The sequence below is a fragment of the Nothobranchius furzeri genome, chromosome 14 (assembly GCF_043380555.1).
Source record: "Nothobranchius furzeri strain GRZ-AD chromosome 14, NfurGRZ-RIMD1, whole genome shotgun sequence".
Lineage (NCBI taxonomy): Eukaryota > Metazoa > Chordata > Actinopteri > Cyprinodontiformes > Nothobranchiidae > Nothobranchius > Nothobranchius furzeri.
Genome location: NC_091754.1, coordinates 24,591,375 through 24,608,026, shown reverse-complemented (window position 1 = coordinate 24,608,026; position 16,652 = coordinate 24,591,375). Strand labels below are relative to the sequence as shown.

Below are 16,652 nucleotides of genomic sequence, written 5' to 3'. Positions count from 1 at the left end.
TGTTGTTTTTCCACAACATAAACTTTCATAAATCAGATACTAAGTATGTTTTCTTAATCTTAATGGCTGATGGCCTCTTCTGTGTGTTTTATTCATGAATTTTAGATAAATAAACATAAACAGGATGCAGTCTTGTGGATTCTGACTATGATGTGTGAACATGGCTGTTCAGCAGCCACCTGCTGCAAACTTTGAAAAATAAATAGATGACTGCTCGCACTCGACAGACTGCAAAGAGCCTCAGACACTCATGACACAAGACGTTGTTAAATAACTCTTTAGGCTGAACTTTGACCTGTCAAAGTCCCTTAGGGAGGTGGGGAGGGGGGAGTGCAGGTTTAAGATGCCATAACAGCTAATCAGTGACAGGTGAGCTCCCCCTTTAGACGCAGACACTCAACAGAGGAGAGTCGGTGAGTGAAATGTTTATTTTACTCTTTATTTTTTATTGTTATACTTTTTTTTAAATAAATTTGGGGAAATTTTAAGATTCATAAAGGTTTCCTGTGGAGATTAAAGAACACGTTTAATCATTTGCTGGAAAACCTCTGATACTTTAACAGGTGAAAAAATATCAACAAGTTAAAAACGGTGTTATCACTGTTTGTTGCTTTGGGTTTATTGATATTATTTTCCAATTTTTAAGTATTGAACAGAATAATCTACTTCTTTGGGGCTCTTAATATTAAACTAGCTTTATATTTTGGTGAAAAAGCTGTTAAAATCAAATCTAATACGACGTAAACTTTATAACCACATTACAAATATGTACCGCTTTTAAATAACTATTAAACTTTTAATAGTTGTATCAATACTTCAGCTGTAAGCACAAGTAAAAAAAACAAGATTAATAAAGTCAAATGAAGCATACAGCTAAACATTTCTTTTATAAGGATAAAATAAATATTACACCTTTTTAACTCTAAGATAAAGGTCATAACTCTATTTTAAGTTGTTATTAGTGTGTTTTTAATTATTTAATTGCCTAAATTATACATTGAAATAGTTAAAACTAATTAAAATACATTTTGTATTTAATACATCATGAAAACAAACCCAAAGTTTTTATTAATTTACAAATTTCTTAAACGTTGCAATGAATCTCGTTTAAGACATGAGTGTTTGCGTTTTTAATATAAGCACACCTGCCTTTTATAGCATCCCGCTGAGAGTTAAACCCACAACCCTTAATTTGGATTCAAAGTCCAGTGATTTTTATTTCACTGTCAGCTGTGTGTCCTGCAAATCATTACATGCCTGTTGTCATGGAAGAGTAACTTTTCATCCTCTATCAGCACTTCTGTCACGTCTTTATGTGCTGAAGTATCCACTCTGATAAATATGCTTAATGCGTAGCACAATAGATTACAAGGTGAACTAATTTATGATCGTCAACAAATGTAAAGGGGAAAAACAGCTGTTTAAGTTCGATTGCATTTTCCAATCTCAAAGCTCTAAAACCAAAATAAGTCTAAGGCTTAACTGGCTTGGTCAAATTTATTGACACTTTAAAGGTGTGGAACACTCAGTTAATCAATGCATCGGCAATGATCTCTAGCAGAAAGAAATGGATTCTAATTTATGATGCTCCTGTTTCAGCACAGAGAAGTAAGCTGAAGGAGAAAGTAGCTTCAGACAACAAGATTAGTAGTTTTATTTCCTGATATTTGGTCATCTTGCATTGGATTGGCTAACAGCAACGTGACAAAAGTTAACGTTTTATCTCCACAAATAACTCAACCCTGAAGGAGTTCTGCTGTGTGGTGGAGTTGCTAATGCTAACTAGATTCCACTAGCCAAGACGTTCTCTGCTGATTCCTGGATGCTAAACCAACAACAGCCTTCCCCATCACGAGTCAAGATGGGTGAATCCATGCATGGATATAAATTTTGGTGTGTGTGTGTGGTTGGGGGGGGGGGGGGGGGGGGCATGTCACCCCCCCCCCCCCCACACACACACACACCCCACACCCACGCACACTTTTGCCAAAGTCATGTTTTGACCCCTGCACTTTTTATCGTCCAAAAACAATATTACTCTATATTAAGTAGACACTGGTTGAGCTCTAGGACCAAGTGGAAAACAACTGTTTGTGTTGAAGCCTGTTTCCCATTAGAACATACTGAAAAGATTCCCGCTGGTCCTCGGTTGTCCCCCCACCCCTTACGCCTAAGACTTAACTATATATATATATATATATATATATATATATATATATATATATATATATATATATATATATGTGTGTGTGTGTGTGTGTGTGTGTGTGTGTGTGTGTGTGTGTGTGTGTGTGTGTGCAATACAAGGGAGACGATATGATTTACTGTGAAGTTAAAAGCTGACAATATTTGCAGATGTTAAAACAGTTTTATTTGAAAACTGAGGCCAAATGCTTCCAAGACACATTCAGTATTATTGTGAGATCTCGCTGGTTTGTCAGAATGAAGGCAGTAAAAGCTGCTGCCACCTAGCGGCCGGAGTTTGAATTGCACCACACAAAAGAAGTACAATACATACAGAATATTGCGATATTACATTGTCTCAACATTTTCTTGCATCTCTGTTAAGTACCGTTTATTATTTCTTTGTTCATGTTAGGACAATGGCCACGTACACGCCAAGGGTGATCTCCCTGGCCAAGAGGCCTGGTCAGACATTTGGCTTCTTTCTGAGGGTGGAGCAAAGTAAGGAGGGCCACCTGATTCGCTGCCTGGAAATGGGAGGTCCAGCTGAACTGGCTGGTATGAAAGATGGAGACCGCATCCTTCGGGTCAATGGAAAATTTGTCGATGGGCTTACCCATTCAGAGGTGAGCAGAATGTAGATACACAGCAGATCCAATCACCAGCAGTGAATTTCCATGGTGTCCCTCTACTAGGTGGTGGAGCTGGTGAGAAACAGTGGAGCATCTGTCACATTCCACATTCTGGATGAATCGTCTTACAATCAAGCAAAAACACTCGGAGTGAACCTCTCCGACCCTCAAAGCTCACCCATTGCCAACGGATTGGCTAAAGAAGATTGGAAGCCCAAACTCTGCTACCTGGTCAAATCTAAGTCAGGATTTGGGTTTTCCATTAGCTCATTTAAAGGTAAGGTACATTTGTAAAGGGTTAAAGAAAATCTACAATTCTCAAGATTGCAACTTAAAGTCTAAGTCAATGTTAGCAGTATTTAAATGTTTATGCAAAAAGAAAAAAATACCTTTTAATTAACCCATTTGTGCAATTTTAATACTTGGATTGGCTACTTTCACAACTCATTTTATTTATTATTTATTTTCATAAAGTAATTAAGTCAGAAAAAAATGATCTATTGAAACACAAGCTATGATTGGGTTTGTCTTTTTCATTTGAGAAGTACACCAATAACATTTGAACTACTTTGACCCTATATCTGAGTTGTCCTACATGCTACTATGACTTATACTTGTACTTCACTCTGAAGTTGTTAGATGAGTAACAGAACACACCTATGATAACATAAACCACTCCTATGTGGTTTTCCATCAGCAACAGCAACACTCTCACCCTTAGCAACACATGTTATCTGCTTATCTATCTATATGCCTTATGACTATAGGAGAGGAGGGTCTGTTCATGACTGAGGTGATTCGGGGGGGTGTGGCGGACAAAGCAGGAGTTCGTGCCAAAGATCGTCTAATTGAAATCAATGGTGAGAACGTTGAAAAATGCACCCACGAGGAAGCAGTGAACAAGATAAAACAGGGGGGCAACAGCGTGATGTTTCTGCTGGTTGATGAGGAAACCGACAAATTCCATCAGAGCAAACAAGCAAAATTAGGTTCGTGGAGAGCAACAGTCAAGTATCTTCCTCTCCATCCACGCATCGTCAAAATGACCAAAGGATCAGATGGATATGGCTTCCTGCTCAGAGAGGAGCCCAACCAAGCAGGCAAGGCCATGGTAACATGCTGTACTTTTCACTCCGGAGTGATGGCCTAATAATGTACTCCTTTACTTCTTTCAGGACACTTCATGAAGGAAGTAGATAAAGGCAGTCCAGCGGAAAAAGGTGGTCTGATGGAGAATGACGTAGTTGTCGCTGTGAATGGCAAAGAGGTGGACGGCTACAGTCATGAGCAAGTGGTGGACTGGATCAAGCAAAGTGGAGACAAATGCTGCCTCCTTGTGGTGGACAAAGAAACACAGCAAATGTATAAGAAGGTGAGCCATAGACCTAACCTGGAAAGCCAACTTATATTTGTAAAAGTCTGGTCACGAGTCACTGAAACCACCCAGCCATGAGGCTAAATCTACGGTTGTCTTTCAAACTGTCTATGCATGCAACTGGACAGTGCTAGGACCAGTCAGAGCAACGAACAACATGATGTAATCATCACTACAAATGTTAGTCAGCATGGCAGTTCACCATACACCGTTGAAGGAGAAGCAAATGTATCCTTCTTTGAAATAAATGACTTAAGTACCTCTATCTGCTCATATCCCAAAGTAGATGCTAAAGCTATTTCAAATGAGCGCCATTTCTGAGCTGACGCCATATTTGTAGTGTTTCTCCATCACAGCTCTAACGTTAAGCCTGTATAACACATTTGAAGTGTTGTAATTGGCAAGACACAAAACTGATCAGGCCATTGATAGACCCGCTGACGTTCCTATGGAGCGTGGCTAGACCGACCTGCAAAGCAAACCTTTTTGCTATTAGTCTGGATTTCTAGGCTCCCACTGACTCACTGTTCGTCATTAGATGTCTACTGTAGATAACATATTGTCATGCTGTTTCTCAAAGGGAAAAATATCTCCTATGCTCTTCTGGGAGGAAAAGAAAGACTCCAACTTACCACCAAGTTACACAGAAGCTTTAAAAATGCCTGTTTCTGCTCAACCATCCACATCTGTTCAAGAGACGATAGAAGACCTTCGACCAAAGCTGTGTAGGATGGAGAAGACCTCTTCTGGTTTTGGCTTTCACCTAAACGGCATCGAGGGTGTGTGTGGTCAGTACATCAAGGAGGTAAGATCAACATAAGTACTCAATTTCTCATCATTAGTATCTCACAACCAAGACAGAAAACACCATTTCTCTCAGGTGGTGAAAGGTGGACCAGCAGACAAGGCCGGTCTGGGAGACGATGATGTAGTGGTGGAGGTAAACGGGGTAAATGTGGAAAAGAGCTCTCATGCAGAAGTCGTGGAAATGATACGCAGAGGAGGCAACACTCTGGAGATGTTGGTGGCCAGCAAGAATGTCTATAAACAGCTCAAGGACAAAGGCATGACGATCACACCACGGCTAGTCGGGGAAGGTCCCAGCAGTCAAGTCCACGTGTCAAACAGTCCAGAAACAAGCAAGAAGACACGGGAGGAGGCCAGGCCTGTGACCCCACCTAAGGCAGAAAAACAGAGGGTGAGTGCTTCTCTTCTCTTTTAGTAATCAACACTATAAAGATGTCAATGATCCAAAAGTCAGTCCTCCTCTTTAAATTGTATAAATTGCGTGTTTTGTGTGGAAATATTTGGTATCTTCTAACACCCATGTAGCACTACATTAACTGGTTCTTCATCTTAACACTGACAAAAGTCCAAAACCTGTTGAGAAATTCAGTGAATCTGATGTGTTGCACGTTTAATGCAATCTGTTTAATCACATGCAGCTGCTGTTGCTCAAATTATAAACAATACACAAGTTTCATGTTAATTTGAACATTTCTATTCAAAACATTATGAACACAAAATTATACACATTTCCATTTAGTTTTGGATTTTAAACCTTATATGCTGCCAGTTTACCATCTATGGTAGATCTATAATGAAAAAGCATGCTTTTCTGGTCTTTTTTGACAAATCATGTTCGGATTTATGAAAGTATTCTAAAAAAACAAGAGAATGTGTACATTTTATGTTCTAATTAGCTTTTTGTCTCTTTTGTATTTAATTTTTTGTATCTTTTTTCCTTTTCTTTTAGTCTACATCTGTGTCATCCTCTTCATCTGATGAAAGTCTCGACGAGAGATTTTGAGGAACACTTGAAACACTCCCAATTAGGCCTAATCGGATGTTAATTTTATTAAAACCAAAATGCTCAATGAGCTTTTGATATCCTGCTTAGATTAAAACTGTAAAAAATGAGTAAAAACTAGAAAAAAGACAGTAAAGACTGTAAAAATCTGATCCATAGCAGAAGTTTCATGAGATGATTACAAAAAATGACATTTTTTTAAAGCTTGTGATCAGAAATCTTTTGCTTGTCGATCAAATTTAAGCATCAAAGTCTTTCTTACAGCAGAGGAAACCAATAATTCAGGATGTTTTTAACAATTAAGAGTGGTCTTTTTATTCTCTTTATGCTCTCTGCTGTTTTTATTTAATGTTGAAACAGAAATGCTGCTCACATTTAGAAACCAGAAATAAAATTTATTAAAACAAATCAAAGAAAACATACCATCTGAGTTAAGCCTGACTTCATGAGTTTCTGGTCTCTTAAACCAAAAAGCAGATCACATTCAGTGTTCACTCCTTTCCTTCTTACTCTGATGTTAAACAGGAATGTAAAACAGATAGTCCAGTGTACTGAGACTCAAAAAGCAATATTCCTCTTCTGAAAAACCCAAAAATATATAATCTAGGGGCATAGCAAATACAATTTTAGTTTTTCAAGAACATCTGCATTCTTTATAGCAGTGTTGTTCTGTAAAATACTGCAAGAGTCCACGACTTCCAGGGTTTTGTGTAAAAACAAGAGTAAACGAATCTCTGAAAAAAACACTGGCCCAAGCATCAGGAGTTCATTTGTGAGCCAGGAGCGATTCCTCGGGAGTTCAGAGAGTCATGTGCTTCTCCGGGGCCTGCTTGTGGGCGAGATAAAGGAAGAGGATGCTGGACAAGGCGCTGACCAGGAAGATGACATCAAACCAGCGGTGGTAGAAGTTAAACTGCAGTTCTCCCAGAACCTCACTCACAATGGAGCGATACTCCAGAGGCATGCTCATACGCATCAGCAGCACCGATGAGACGAAATACATCCCCTGTTAGACACACACACACAACCACACACGTTAAAATTCACTACTGGAGCTTTGCAGGTAACGCGCCACCGTGAGGAGACACACTCACCATGATCTGCGCGAGAACGAGCACGATGACATTGGAAGACTTGCTGCTTGAGATTGCATAGAAGAACTAAAAATAAAACCAGAAGTGTGTAGTTATAGAAATATCTGGAACAGTATTCTTTACTATTTTTATTTATTTGTTTATTCTTCTAAAAAAAATTCTAATATAGACTAAAACATATGCATAGATGAATTACAGAAATAATGTCTGAATTTGCACTTTCCTGTAAATTTTTCCCATCCAATAGTTTTCATGTGAAAAGTCTTACCTTAGTTAAAGTGATGAGTAATCCTCGTATGGAAGTAACAATTATTATTCCAACCAAGATGAAGGAAATGTGCTGAGACCAAAACTTGACCTGAAACAAGAAAAATAAACTAAATATCTCAGGATGCATTAGCAAATTTGGATAAAGCAATCACTCTCTCACTCCCGTTGTGTGAGTTTCATGGATGCTACCAGTTACAGATCAGCACAAAGACGAGTCCTACATAATAAGTTGATAAGTAGATAAATACATTGTCATATCTGTTGCTAGTACTCTTGGTTGTTTTACGGTTGGGAGCATTTACTACACTTATTACGGTAATGTGCCTCCAGCATAGGGAAAGTGTTGCTATTTACCATCTTGCTGTTATAGTTCTGAACGACTCATTAAAGGAAGAAAAACTCCACGATTGACTCATTATTCACTTCACACATTCTTTTCACTGTACTATTGAGTTGTTGATCATGGAAAACGTGGCCTGACATATTTTTAGAGCTGATTATTTGCTTCTAATTCACCGTTGCTTTGGTTCTTTAAACCACTCTGGAGCTTTTTGCCTGCTGTCATTGAGTGTGTTTACATGCAGCCAGTAACCCTTTTAAAACCCGAATATTCACAAGAACCCGGTTCCGCACGGCCATGTAAACACCGCCAAAAACCCGGATAAGCTCATAACCGGGTTTTTAAAAACCCGGTTACTACACCTGGGGTAACTCTTTTCTAACCCGAATGTTTGGTCGTGTAAACGCATATCGGGATATCCCCATCAAAGCGTGTGTTCTGCGCATGCTCTGTTTGCAAGGAATCTTGGTCTTTTGAGTAGCGAGACATCTTGTATGCACCAGAACACCGGAAGTAAACAACAAGTTGGGAGCAACATGGCGAGTCGCGGCACAGCACCACACTTTTGGAGTGACGAGGAAACCTCTGTCTTCATCGTTCTGGTGAAAAGTATGAACATTATGTCTTTTGTTGATGGCCGATAGTACAGAGACAGCGAAATATACAAGAAGGTAACCGCATATTGCGTCTTGACGTAGTCCATACGTCCTGACGCTACCCCAACGTCCGCATTTAAATCGGGTTATGCAAGTTTCTATTCATGCTTGTAAACGGGTTATTCTGATCAACTCAGAAACCCGAATGCCGACCTTAACCCGATCATAAATTGGATATTGGCTGCATGTAAACGTAGTCAATGAACTACAAATGCCAGCGCTGCAGCTTTAGCTAGCAGGAGACATGGCAACCCCACACTTACTGATAGTAAAGAAATATCTCCAAACTGCGAAGGATGGCGTCAAAACATGAACTTGAAATGGTCATCCATGCCTTATCTCCTCCCGTCTAGATCACTGTAACACACTGTTCACATGTTTTAACAAAAAGGCCCTTGACCGCCTTCAGTTGGTCCAGAACTCTGCAGCGAGGCTCCTAACTGAAGCAAACAGAAGGGCTCACATCACTCCTATTCTAATGTCTCTGCACTGGTTACCCGTTAACTTTAGAGTTCATTTTAGAATCCTGACTAGAACTTTCAGGGCTCTGCATGGTCAAGATCCTCCCTTGAGCCTTATACTCCAACCCGAGCCCTCAGGTCCACCCACCAGAACCTTCGAGAAGTTCCAAAGACCAGATACAAAAGTCGAGGTGATCGCTCCTTCCAGACTGTTGCACCCCGACTATAGAATGATCTACCTTTATCCTTATGCAGCATTGACAGTCTGGACACTTAAAAAAAACAGCTAAAGACCCTTTTATTTCAATTCAATTCAATTCAAATTCAAAAATACTTTATTAATCCCAGAGGCGATTCGCGGCGCTTCCGCAGCCGGTGTGTCCCCGGCGTAATGTAAACTTTAACTCCTGCAGCGTGGAGGAAACTTGTTAAAATACGTCAACACGGTGGATTTAATAGAAGCTCTAAAGAACAAACTCTGGACGGTGTGAGGTGTGTTTGTCTCACTGCAGAAATAAAAACACACAGAGCGTCAGCAAGTCAGGCAGCCCGCTACATTTAAGTTTCACTTTGTGTTCTGACTGAGCAGCTGCTGCAGCATGGAGGTGTAGTTCTCAGTCATCCTGGACATGCTCATCCTGAGAGTTTTAGCTGAAAACAGCTGGACGTTTCTGGATATGTTGGAGACATTTAGCCTCTCATCCCAGAGGCTTCTTCCAGACTTTGGTTGCTGTCAGAAACAAACACACTGGTTGTGCTGCAAGTTTTTTTCTTTTTTTTTCTCCAAAACATGTTTTTGTCTAAATGAAGGTGATGTTGTTGTTCATAGAATTAAAATTCATGTTGAAGTTAAGATTATTTCATCAAGTAGGACCCGTGGTTAGCTGGCTCATTTAAAACATGTCATGCCTTGAAATAATCAAAATCGGGAATCGATAGGAACCGGAATCGAAACAAGGAATTGGAATCTGAATCGTTCAAAATCAAACGATGCCCAACCCTACAGCTGACACAGCAAAACGGTTCCATCAACTATTCAGAAACAGCTGTTCTAGACGCAAACGATTTCATCTATCTGTTGTGATCCGGGAGACGACTCTGGACCGAGCTGGTCGTACTGCAGTCTTTTCTACGAACTTCGGTACCTTGGGGTCACTCGATCCCCCGACATCTCGGATCCGAAAGAGTCTCTCCTCAGGGTTACATATAGAACACAGCAAGATTGCATCTGATGCCGTTTTGATAAGAACCAACTTTCTTAGTTTAACGCAAACCTAATTCTTTTCACACCCAGAACTCGGTTTCTTCTAGATACAAGGTTCTGATAAACACACACCATTCAATCATCATACATCACATTCCATCCACTTATATTACTTTGTTTGGAAAATAAATTTCTTACTTTTTATAAACCTGACTCTGTCTGAATTGAAACGAAGTGTGTTTGATCACCGTAAAAGCAAAGAATCCTAATTCTTCTGATTAAACATCCAAAGACCAATCAGAGTGATACTCTATATTTATATAAAATATCACAGCTTATTGGTCATAAGTAAAGGCAATATACTAAGCTTAAAAGCAAATATATGTACCCCACAACAGATCTGTGAAGCACTTTGTGATCCTATGTCTATGATAAGTGCTATATAAATAAAATTTACCTACTTACTAAACAGTAGCTATGTCCTTCCTTTTATTTTGAAAGGAGAAAAACTGACATGCTCCGCAGTCAGCTGAGAATGAAATATGCATTAGTATAACCTTCCTTCCAACATGACTGAGACTAGGGCTGAAACGATTCCTCGAGTACCTCGAATAATTCGAGTACAAAAAAGCCTCGAGTCAAATTCTCTGCCTCGAGGCTTCGTTTAATTCATATTTAATTAATTCATGGCTTTGCAAACGCACGGGGTCACGTTTCACCCGGACCGAAATAAGTGACGCACATGCCCACTGAACTGAATGCACACGCAAGTAGCGAATATAACAACTTTCTCTTAAGCCATGGCGGACAACTTGAACCCCGGTGGAGTGCGAAAAAGACAGAAAATGTCAAAGGTGTGGGACCAATTTTCACGTCGTAAGGTGGAAAACGTAGTCCAGTGTAAATACTGTAAAATGGATTTAGCCTAGCACAACACCACATCCTCAATGCTGCAGCACCTGTAAATGTCACTTCTGCGAGCGGACTCGGAGCCTCTACAAGTTAATTCATTTTAGCCTGTATTTCTATATATTCTGCAGATGCTGTGCGACTTTTTCATTTGTAGCGCTCAGTTTCAGCTCACACCGTACGTCTGGTAGCAACACGTCGGACTTAAAATGTGCTAAAAAATAGCAGTTTTTACACAATATGTCGGACTTTTTAATTGTGTTGATTTGCTGTCCCCGGGATTGCTGCAGGAGGACACGGGTATTTATGAGAGGAAAACGAAAGAAAGTAAATAAATGTTTTGTGATCAGTATAATTTGACAAAACCACAGCAAACATGCTTTCTCGACAATCCTTGTTAGTGTGTGAGAAAAAAAAGTGTAGAAATTAAAACGGACGTGTGTTAATAGGGAAACAGCTGGCGAGCTGTTTGCGCATGCACCGTGAGCGGTTCTGGTTCTGTTTGGGCCGCAGCCGCTCGCAGCGCTACTTCAACAGTTATCCTCCTAGTTTTTGTCTGGCTTGCAGGCTAGCAGATTCTCGCACGAGGGGAAAATCGGCTCAGGTTGTTTACTTATTTTTTGTACACGTATTTATTTACTGTGAAGTAAAGTTGAAGTGCTGAAGTTTTGCAAACTTAATTTTGAATAAAACTTGAAGAATAAATGGCAATTGCTTGCTCATTTTGAGAGGTCTTTCATATTTTATAACTTGCCAGTTATTCTTTAAGTTTTATTCAACATTAGTTTTCAAAACTTCAGCACTTCAACTTTACTTCACAGTAAACAAATGCGAGCGGCTGCAGCCCAAACAGAACTTTCTTTCGTTTTCCTCCGCCACTCATAAATACCTGTGTCCTCCTGCAGCGATCCCGAGGGACAACAGGCATCAATAACAACACAGTAAAAAGTCCGACGTGTTGTAAAAACTGCTATTTTTTAGCACATTTTAAGTCCGACGTGTTGCTACCAGACGCACGGTGTGAGCTGAAACTGAGTGCTACAAATGAAAAAGTCGCACAGCATCTGCAGAATATATAGAAATACAGGCTAAAATGCATTATCTTGTAGAGGCTCCGAGTCCGCTTGCAGCAGTGACATTTACATGTGGATGTTTCCTGGTCAGGTGCTGCAGCATGGAGGATGTGGTGTTGTGCTAGGCTACATCCATTTTACAGTATTTACACTGGACTACGTTTTCCGCCTTAAGACGTGAAAATTGGTCCCACACCTTTGACATTTTGTCTTTTTCGCACTCCACCGGGTCCACATTGTCCGCCATGGCTTAAGAGAAAGTTGTTATATTCGCTACTCGCGTGTGCATTCAGTCCAGTGGGCATGTGCATCACTTATTTCAGTCCGGGTGAAACATGACCCTGGGCGATTGCAAAGCCATGAATTAATTAAACATGAATTAAACAAAGCCTCGAAGCAGAGAATTTGACTCGAGGCTTTTTTGTACTCGAATTATTCGAGGTACTCGAGGAATCGTTTCAGCCCTATTAGACTGTTTAGAGATCATTTCACTGTAGAGTTCTTACTTATTTCTTACATATTGCAACTTTAAATCTAACTATAAATGCACAAGCTTTAAGGTTAAAGTAAAGGTAAACAGAGGACAGGACACTTAAAGATGTGTCAATGTAATATCCTCAGAAGTACAGGGTGGGTGGGTGTGTGTGTGTGTGTGTGTGTGTGTGTGTGTTTCTCACATCAAACTGGATGCCCAAGTAGTTCACTGTGATTTCAATGCCTCTCGTCACTGGGTCTGTTTTTCCAACTCGATCAAAGACAATGTTTATCGTGGCCTGTAAATAAAAAAAAGTTTTCTTTTAAAAATCTAAACAAAAACATGTGAGTGGGAGGTTTTGGGAAGTTCTTACCATAAAGATTTTCCAAACACAATAGATGGAAAAGAAGTAACCAAGGAAGTTGAAGTATTTTCCCTGGAACGTTTTGGAGTACTCGATTCGTTCCTAAAGGCGAAAAAAGTGATTCGATATTTTAATTGATTTTTTTTTGTGCCAATAAAAATATTGAGCCAGACTCAAAACTGTCCCATCTTAACTACGTGTGTTTGTTTATTTTCAGCGTGATGTGTATACTGAACCCTACAGAAACAAGCGTAGCTATTGTTACCTTAGTGGCCTGCAGGTCCACAGTCTCTAGGAAGAGCTGCCGACTCAGCTCCTCCAGAGCATCGACTTCCTGCTGGATCAGAGACAGATCTGGAAGGAAGAAGGTAAAGGATGATACCTGCTTCAGATCTGAAAGTGAAGAATATCTGCGTTTATTATGAATCTAAATAAAGGTAAAAGATACTTTCGCTGCCTGTTTGAGTGGAGGTGACGCTCTTGATCATCCCCCAGAACCCTGTTTGTTTGTTCTGGTCCTCTCCTCTTTGGTACATCTGCCTACGCGTCATGGCAATTCTTCAATAAAACAAAAAGCTATTTTAAATATCGTTGTAAAACTAGAATCAACATTAAGGAAAACTCATGGGTGTTAAAATCACATGTATAGACATTGAAGTTCTCCTGTATAATCCTTAGAGAATTAACAGCCATGCCGCCCGATAAAATAAGCTGCCGATGTCTAGAATATTCCACAGAGGTTCAAACAAAACTCAGCAACACATCTTGGCAGGTAGAAAAAAAGCATGTTCTCTTACTCACCTTTTCTTTTTGCTGATAATCATGTCCATAGTTTGGAGCAGCCGCCTCTCTAGAGCAAGAATGTCGCTGTCTGTTACGTTTCTGTTTAAGACCAAAAAAAAAAACCACAAACTGTTCAAAAGCACCAGCATAACCTCCTGTAACTCAGCTGGAGCAACTTGAGAATCACTTTCTGCATGATCTGGTTGCACGAGTGAACTCACCTGAGGAAATAGGACATGTAGGTGTAGGGACAGTTGACGGCACCAAACCCAGACAGCAGAGCCATAAGGGTGACTCCAATCACCCCGACGCGGCTGATCAGCTGCTCAATGGACAGGATCCCTGCAGAAAAGTCAGCAATGCTGTTATCAAATTAGAAACGTACAAATCCAGTGTTTTCATCTAGACGGTGATCATGCAAGGTGAAGAATACGGCACACACTCACCATGTTTCGGACTCAATATTGGGAATGGATCTCCCAATTTCCAGAAGAAATACATAAAGGTGAACCAGACCATGCAGGCAAAAAGAAGTCTTTGTCTTTGCACTGCGCAGACGTAACATTTCATCAGCAAACATGCGGTCTAAACAGTTTTATTAAAGAAAAGTGGCAGCACTTACACAGGCGTATGTTGCTCACAACAAAGTAACCAATGTAGAAAGGCACAACAAAGATTAGAACCAGCAGAATCACATAGAGATTCAGCTTCCAGTGGAAATATCTGGAACTGGTATACACATGAGACAGTTAGCATGTTTTATCAGCTGTATAAATAATAAACACAGAAGTGTGTTGTGCAAAAACAAACTCCTACCTGCTGCTTAAGGCACCCAGAATCTCAAAGATAATGAGCTCAAACATGGTGCAGGAAAATGCAAACGTGACAGAGAACACCACCTGGACAACATACTGTCGCACCTGAACATAAAAACAGAACTGGTTAGATCAGATGATGAGAAATATATCTGACGTCATTTACATTAAATCACGTGCAAAACAAAAATGATAAACATTACTTCATAATCTTTGAACAGCTGCCGCATGAAAAACAACCATCCAAACCCAAAGAACAGCACCTGAGATGAAATTAAACACACACGAGAAATATTACCTCATCATAATTCAGCTGAACGTCATCTCTGACATACTTCTAAACACTTACAAAATATTGGCAAATTTACTGGAATTATATAGATTTTTTATATAACTTTATTCTTAATTCGTTTAACAAAACTTTGTACTCTTCATTTAATTTTTCTGATTAATCATTTAAAATCATTTGACTTTAATTGTCACTAAGAATACCAACTCTGACGTTTTAACTCTGTTTTGAAGATAAAAGGCTCCTTAATCAAACGTAAACATACTTCCTTGTATATAAATAACAGAAAATCATTCTGTTTTTTCCTCATCATAGAATATAATACCTGAAATTAGACTATAAAATGCACATAAATACGTTTAAAAATAACTGTCATTCAACTTTGAAAGTAATATTCAAGCTGACAATTCCAGCCTTAAAATAGAAAACACTCACACTTCCATAAACTGTACTATATACCATCGCGTTAAAGATACATAAATGTTTCAATATATGATCTTTAAACTGTGTTTCAGGTAAAAGCAGGTGACTTATTCTTAATTCATTACCTGAGAGGTGAACATTATGACTGAGTCCACTAGAAACGACATGGAGACGCCGGAAAAACAATCTGTATTTCTTCGAAAACAAAGTGAACATTTGTTACAGAGTCGAGGTCACTTTCAGAATATATTTACCCCCCAAAACTGCAACAAAACACCCAGATTACAACGTCCAAAATATCTGTCATGTCGCTAAAGAGCTCATTTTAGGACTGGTTTAGCTGTTGGGCTATCCCTCGTCAGCACTTCCGTCGCAGAAGTATGATGTCATTAAAAAAATCGTTCACAAAATGAAATATAAAATTTACCGGTCAGAGTGAAGAGTGAAATCATACATTGGTTGGTCAAACATTATATTTATTAAGTCTGCCAAATTATACTGTTAAAAAATTGCAAACAAGTAAAATCAAATAAAATTACCTTTTTTCTACTTTGTTTTTCTGTTGAAATTCTAGCCGTTTTCTTATTCATGGTGAACAAAAGGTCATGTTAAAAGCGCATAAGTTAAAGAGAACCCCGAAACCTATTCCGTTTATCGTCATCGAAAAGGGCCAAATAATCAAAAATTCTTCAGGTTAAATGTTTTCAGCGGACCCCTTTACCACATAGAACCAGTTAAAACACAATGATATTGAGAATGATGTAGTTTAAAACAAAGATAAATGATGCATTTACGTGAGAACAAATGTCTAGTGGTCAGAAATAAACTAAAACGAACAAAATTTTAAAAAGTGACGAAATATCTTGAGTCCGTAAGAGCTTCTTTGATTTCCACTTATACTGTACCACTGTTGCCCTCCAGCGGCTGTACTTTGACATTACAACAAACAAATTCGAAATGAAGTTTTTTCTGTTTGTTTATGAAATCCACAACCTCCTTCAAATTGATATCTACACAAGGTCAAAACATAGATTAGCATTTCCCCAGCTTTTTTGGCATACGGCGGTTAAAATGGTCATCTCTAAATGGGTTTACAGCACTTGGAGATTAAATCCAACCTGTCGCCGCTAGAGGGCGCCATTTCTCTTTATCATGTGAAGCCAATTACTATAAACCTTGAGTTTGTAGCTAGTTGGGTTTACAATTGTGTTTAACGCTGTTTCTTAAATGCTATTTAAATTGTGCTTTTAGCTAAATAATAAAAGACTAATTTTGATAGAGGGACTGCTAACATCAAAGTGATGTTTTATCTTGAAACAATTTACAGAAAATATGTTTTACTGAATAACTACTGTAACTGTAAATGTAGTTCCATCTTTTACTAATACTTCTCCTCATTGCTATTATATATCCCAACCGGATATTTTATTCCTGCGGTATTGAGATGAGAAGGCTAAAATATCAATTTGGCTTACCGCCATTAATATTTTTTGTT

At 39.1% G+C, this 16,652-nt stretch overlaps 2 protein-coding genes across 3 annotated transcripts; one reads left to right on the top strand and one right to left on the bottom strand.

Moving 5' to 3' along the window:
- Positions 1 to 322: 322 nt before the first annotated feature.
- Positions 323 to 6,423, top strand: pdzk1 (PDZ domain containing 1). The gene is made up of 8 exons (XM_015966264.3): positions 323 to 413; positions 2,600 to 2,810; positions 2,880 to 3,093; positions 3,584 to 3,916; positions 3,992 to 4,188; positions 4,772 to 4,996; positions 5,072 to 5,389; positions 5,948 to 6,423. The coding sequence occupies exons 2-8, from the start codon at positions 2,604 to 2,606 to the stop codon at positions 5,999 to 6,001; spliced, it is 1,548 nt and encodes a 515-aa protein (XP_015821750.1). The 5' UTR covers positions 323 to 413; positions 2,600 to 2,603; the 3' UTR covers positions 6,002 to 6,423.
- si:ch73-390b10.2 (Golgi pH regulator) lies at positions 6,375 to 15,537 on the bottom strand. 2 transcript variants are annotated; one of them, XM_015966266.3, is made up of 14 exons: positions 15,283 to 15,537; positions 14,649 to 14,708; positions 14,447 to 14,550; positions 14,253 to 14,359; positions 14,077 to 14,178; positions 13,852 to 13,972; positions 13,649 to 13,729; positions 13,296 to 13,405; positions 13,113 to 13,201; positions 12,857 to 12,949; positions 12,686 to 12,781; positions 7,364 to 7,453; positions 7,096 to 7,161; positions 6,375 to 7,007 (listed from the first exon to the last, which is right to left on the bottom strand). In XM_015966266.3, exons 1-14 carry the CDS (start codon positions 15,322 to 15,324, stop codon positions 6,801 to 6,803), a joined length of 1,368 nt encoding a protein of 455 aa, XP_015821752.1. In that variant the 5' UTR covers positions 15,325 to 15,537; the 3' UTR covers positions 6,375 to 6,800. The 2 variants fall into 2 exon arrangements, with proteins under 2 accessions (XP_015821752.1, XP_054602814.1); XM_054746839.2 differs by having other exon boundaries at positions 13,305 to 13,405.
- Between the last annotated feature and the right edge of the window lie 1,115 nt (positions 15,538 to 16,652).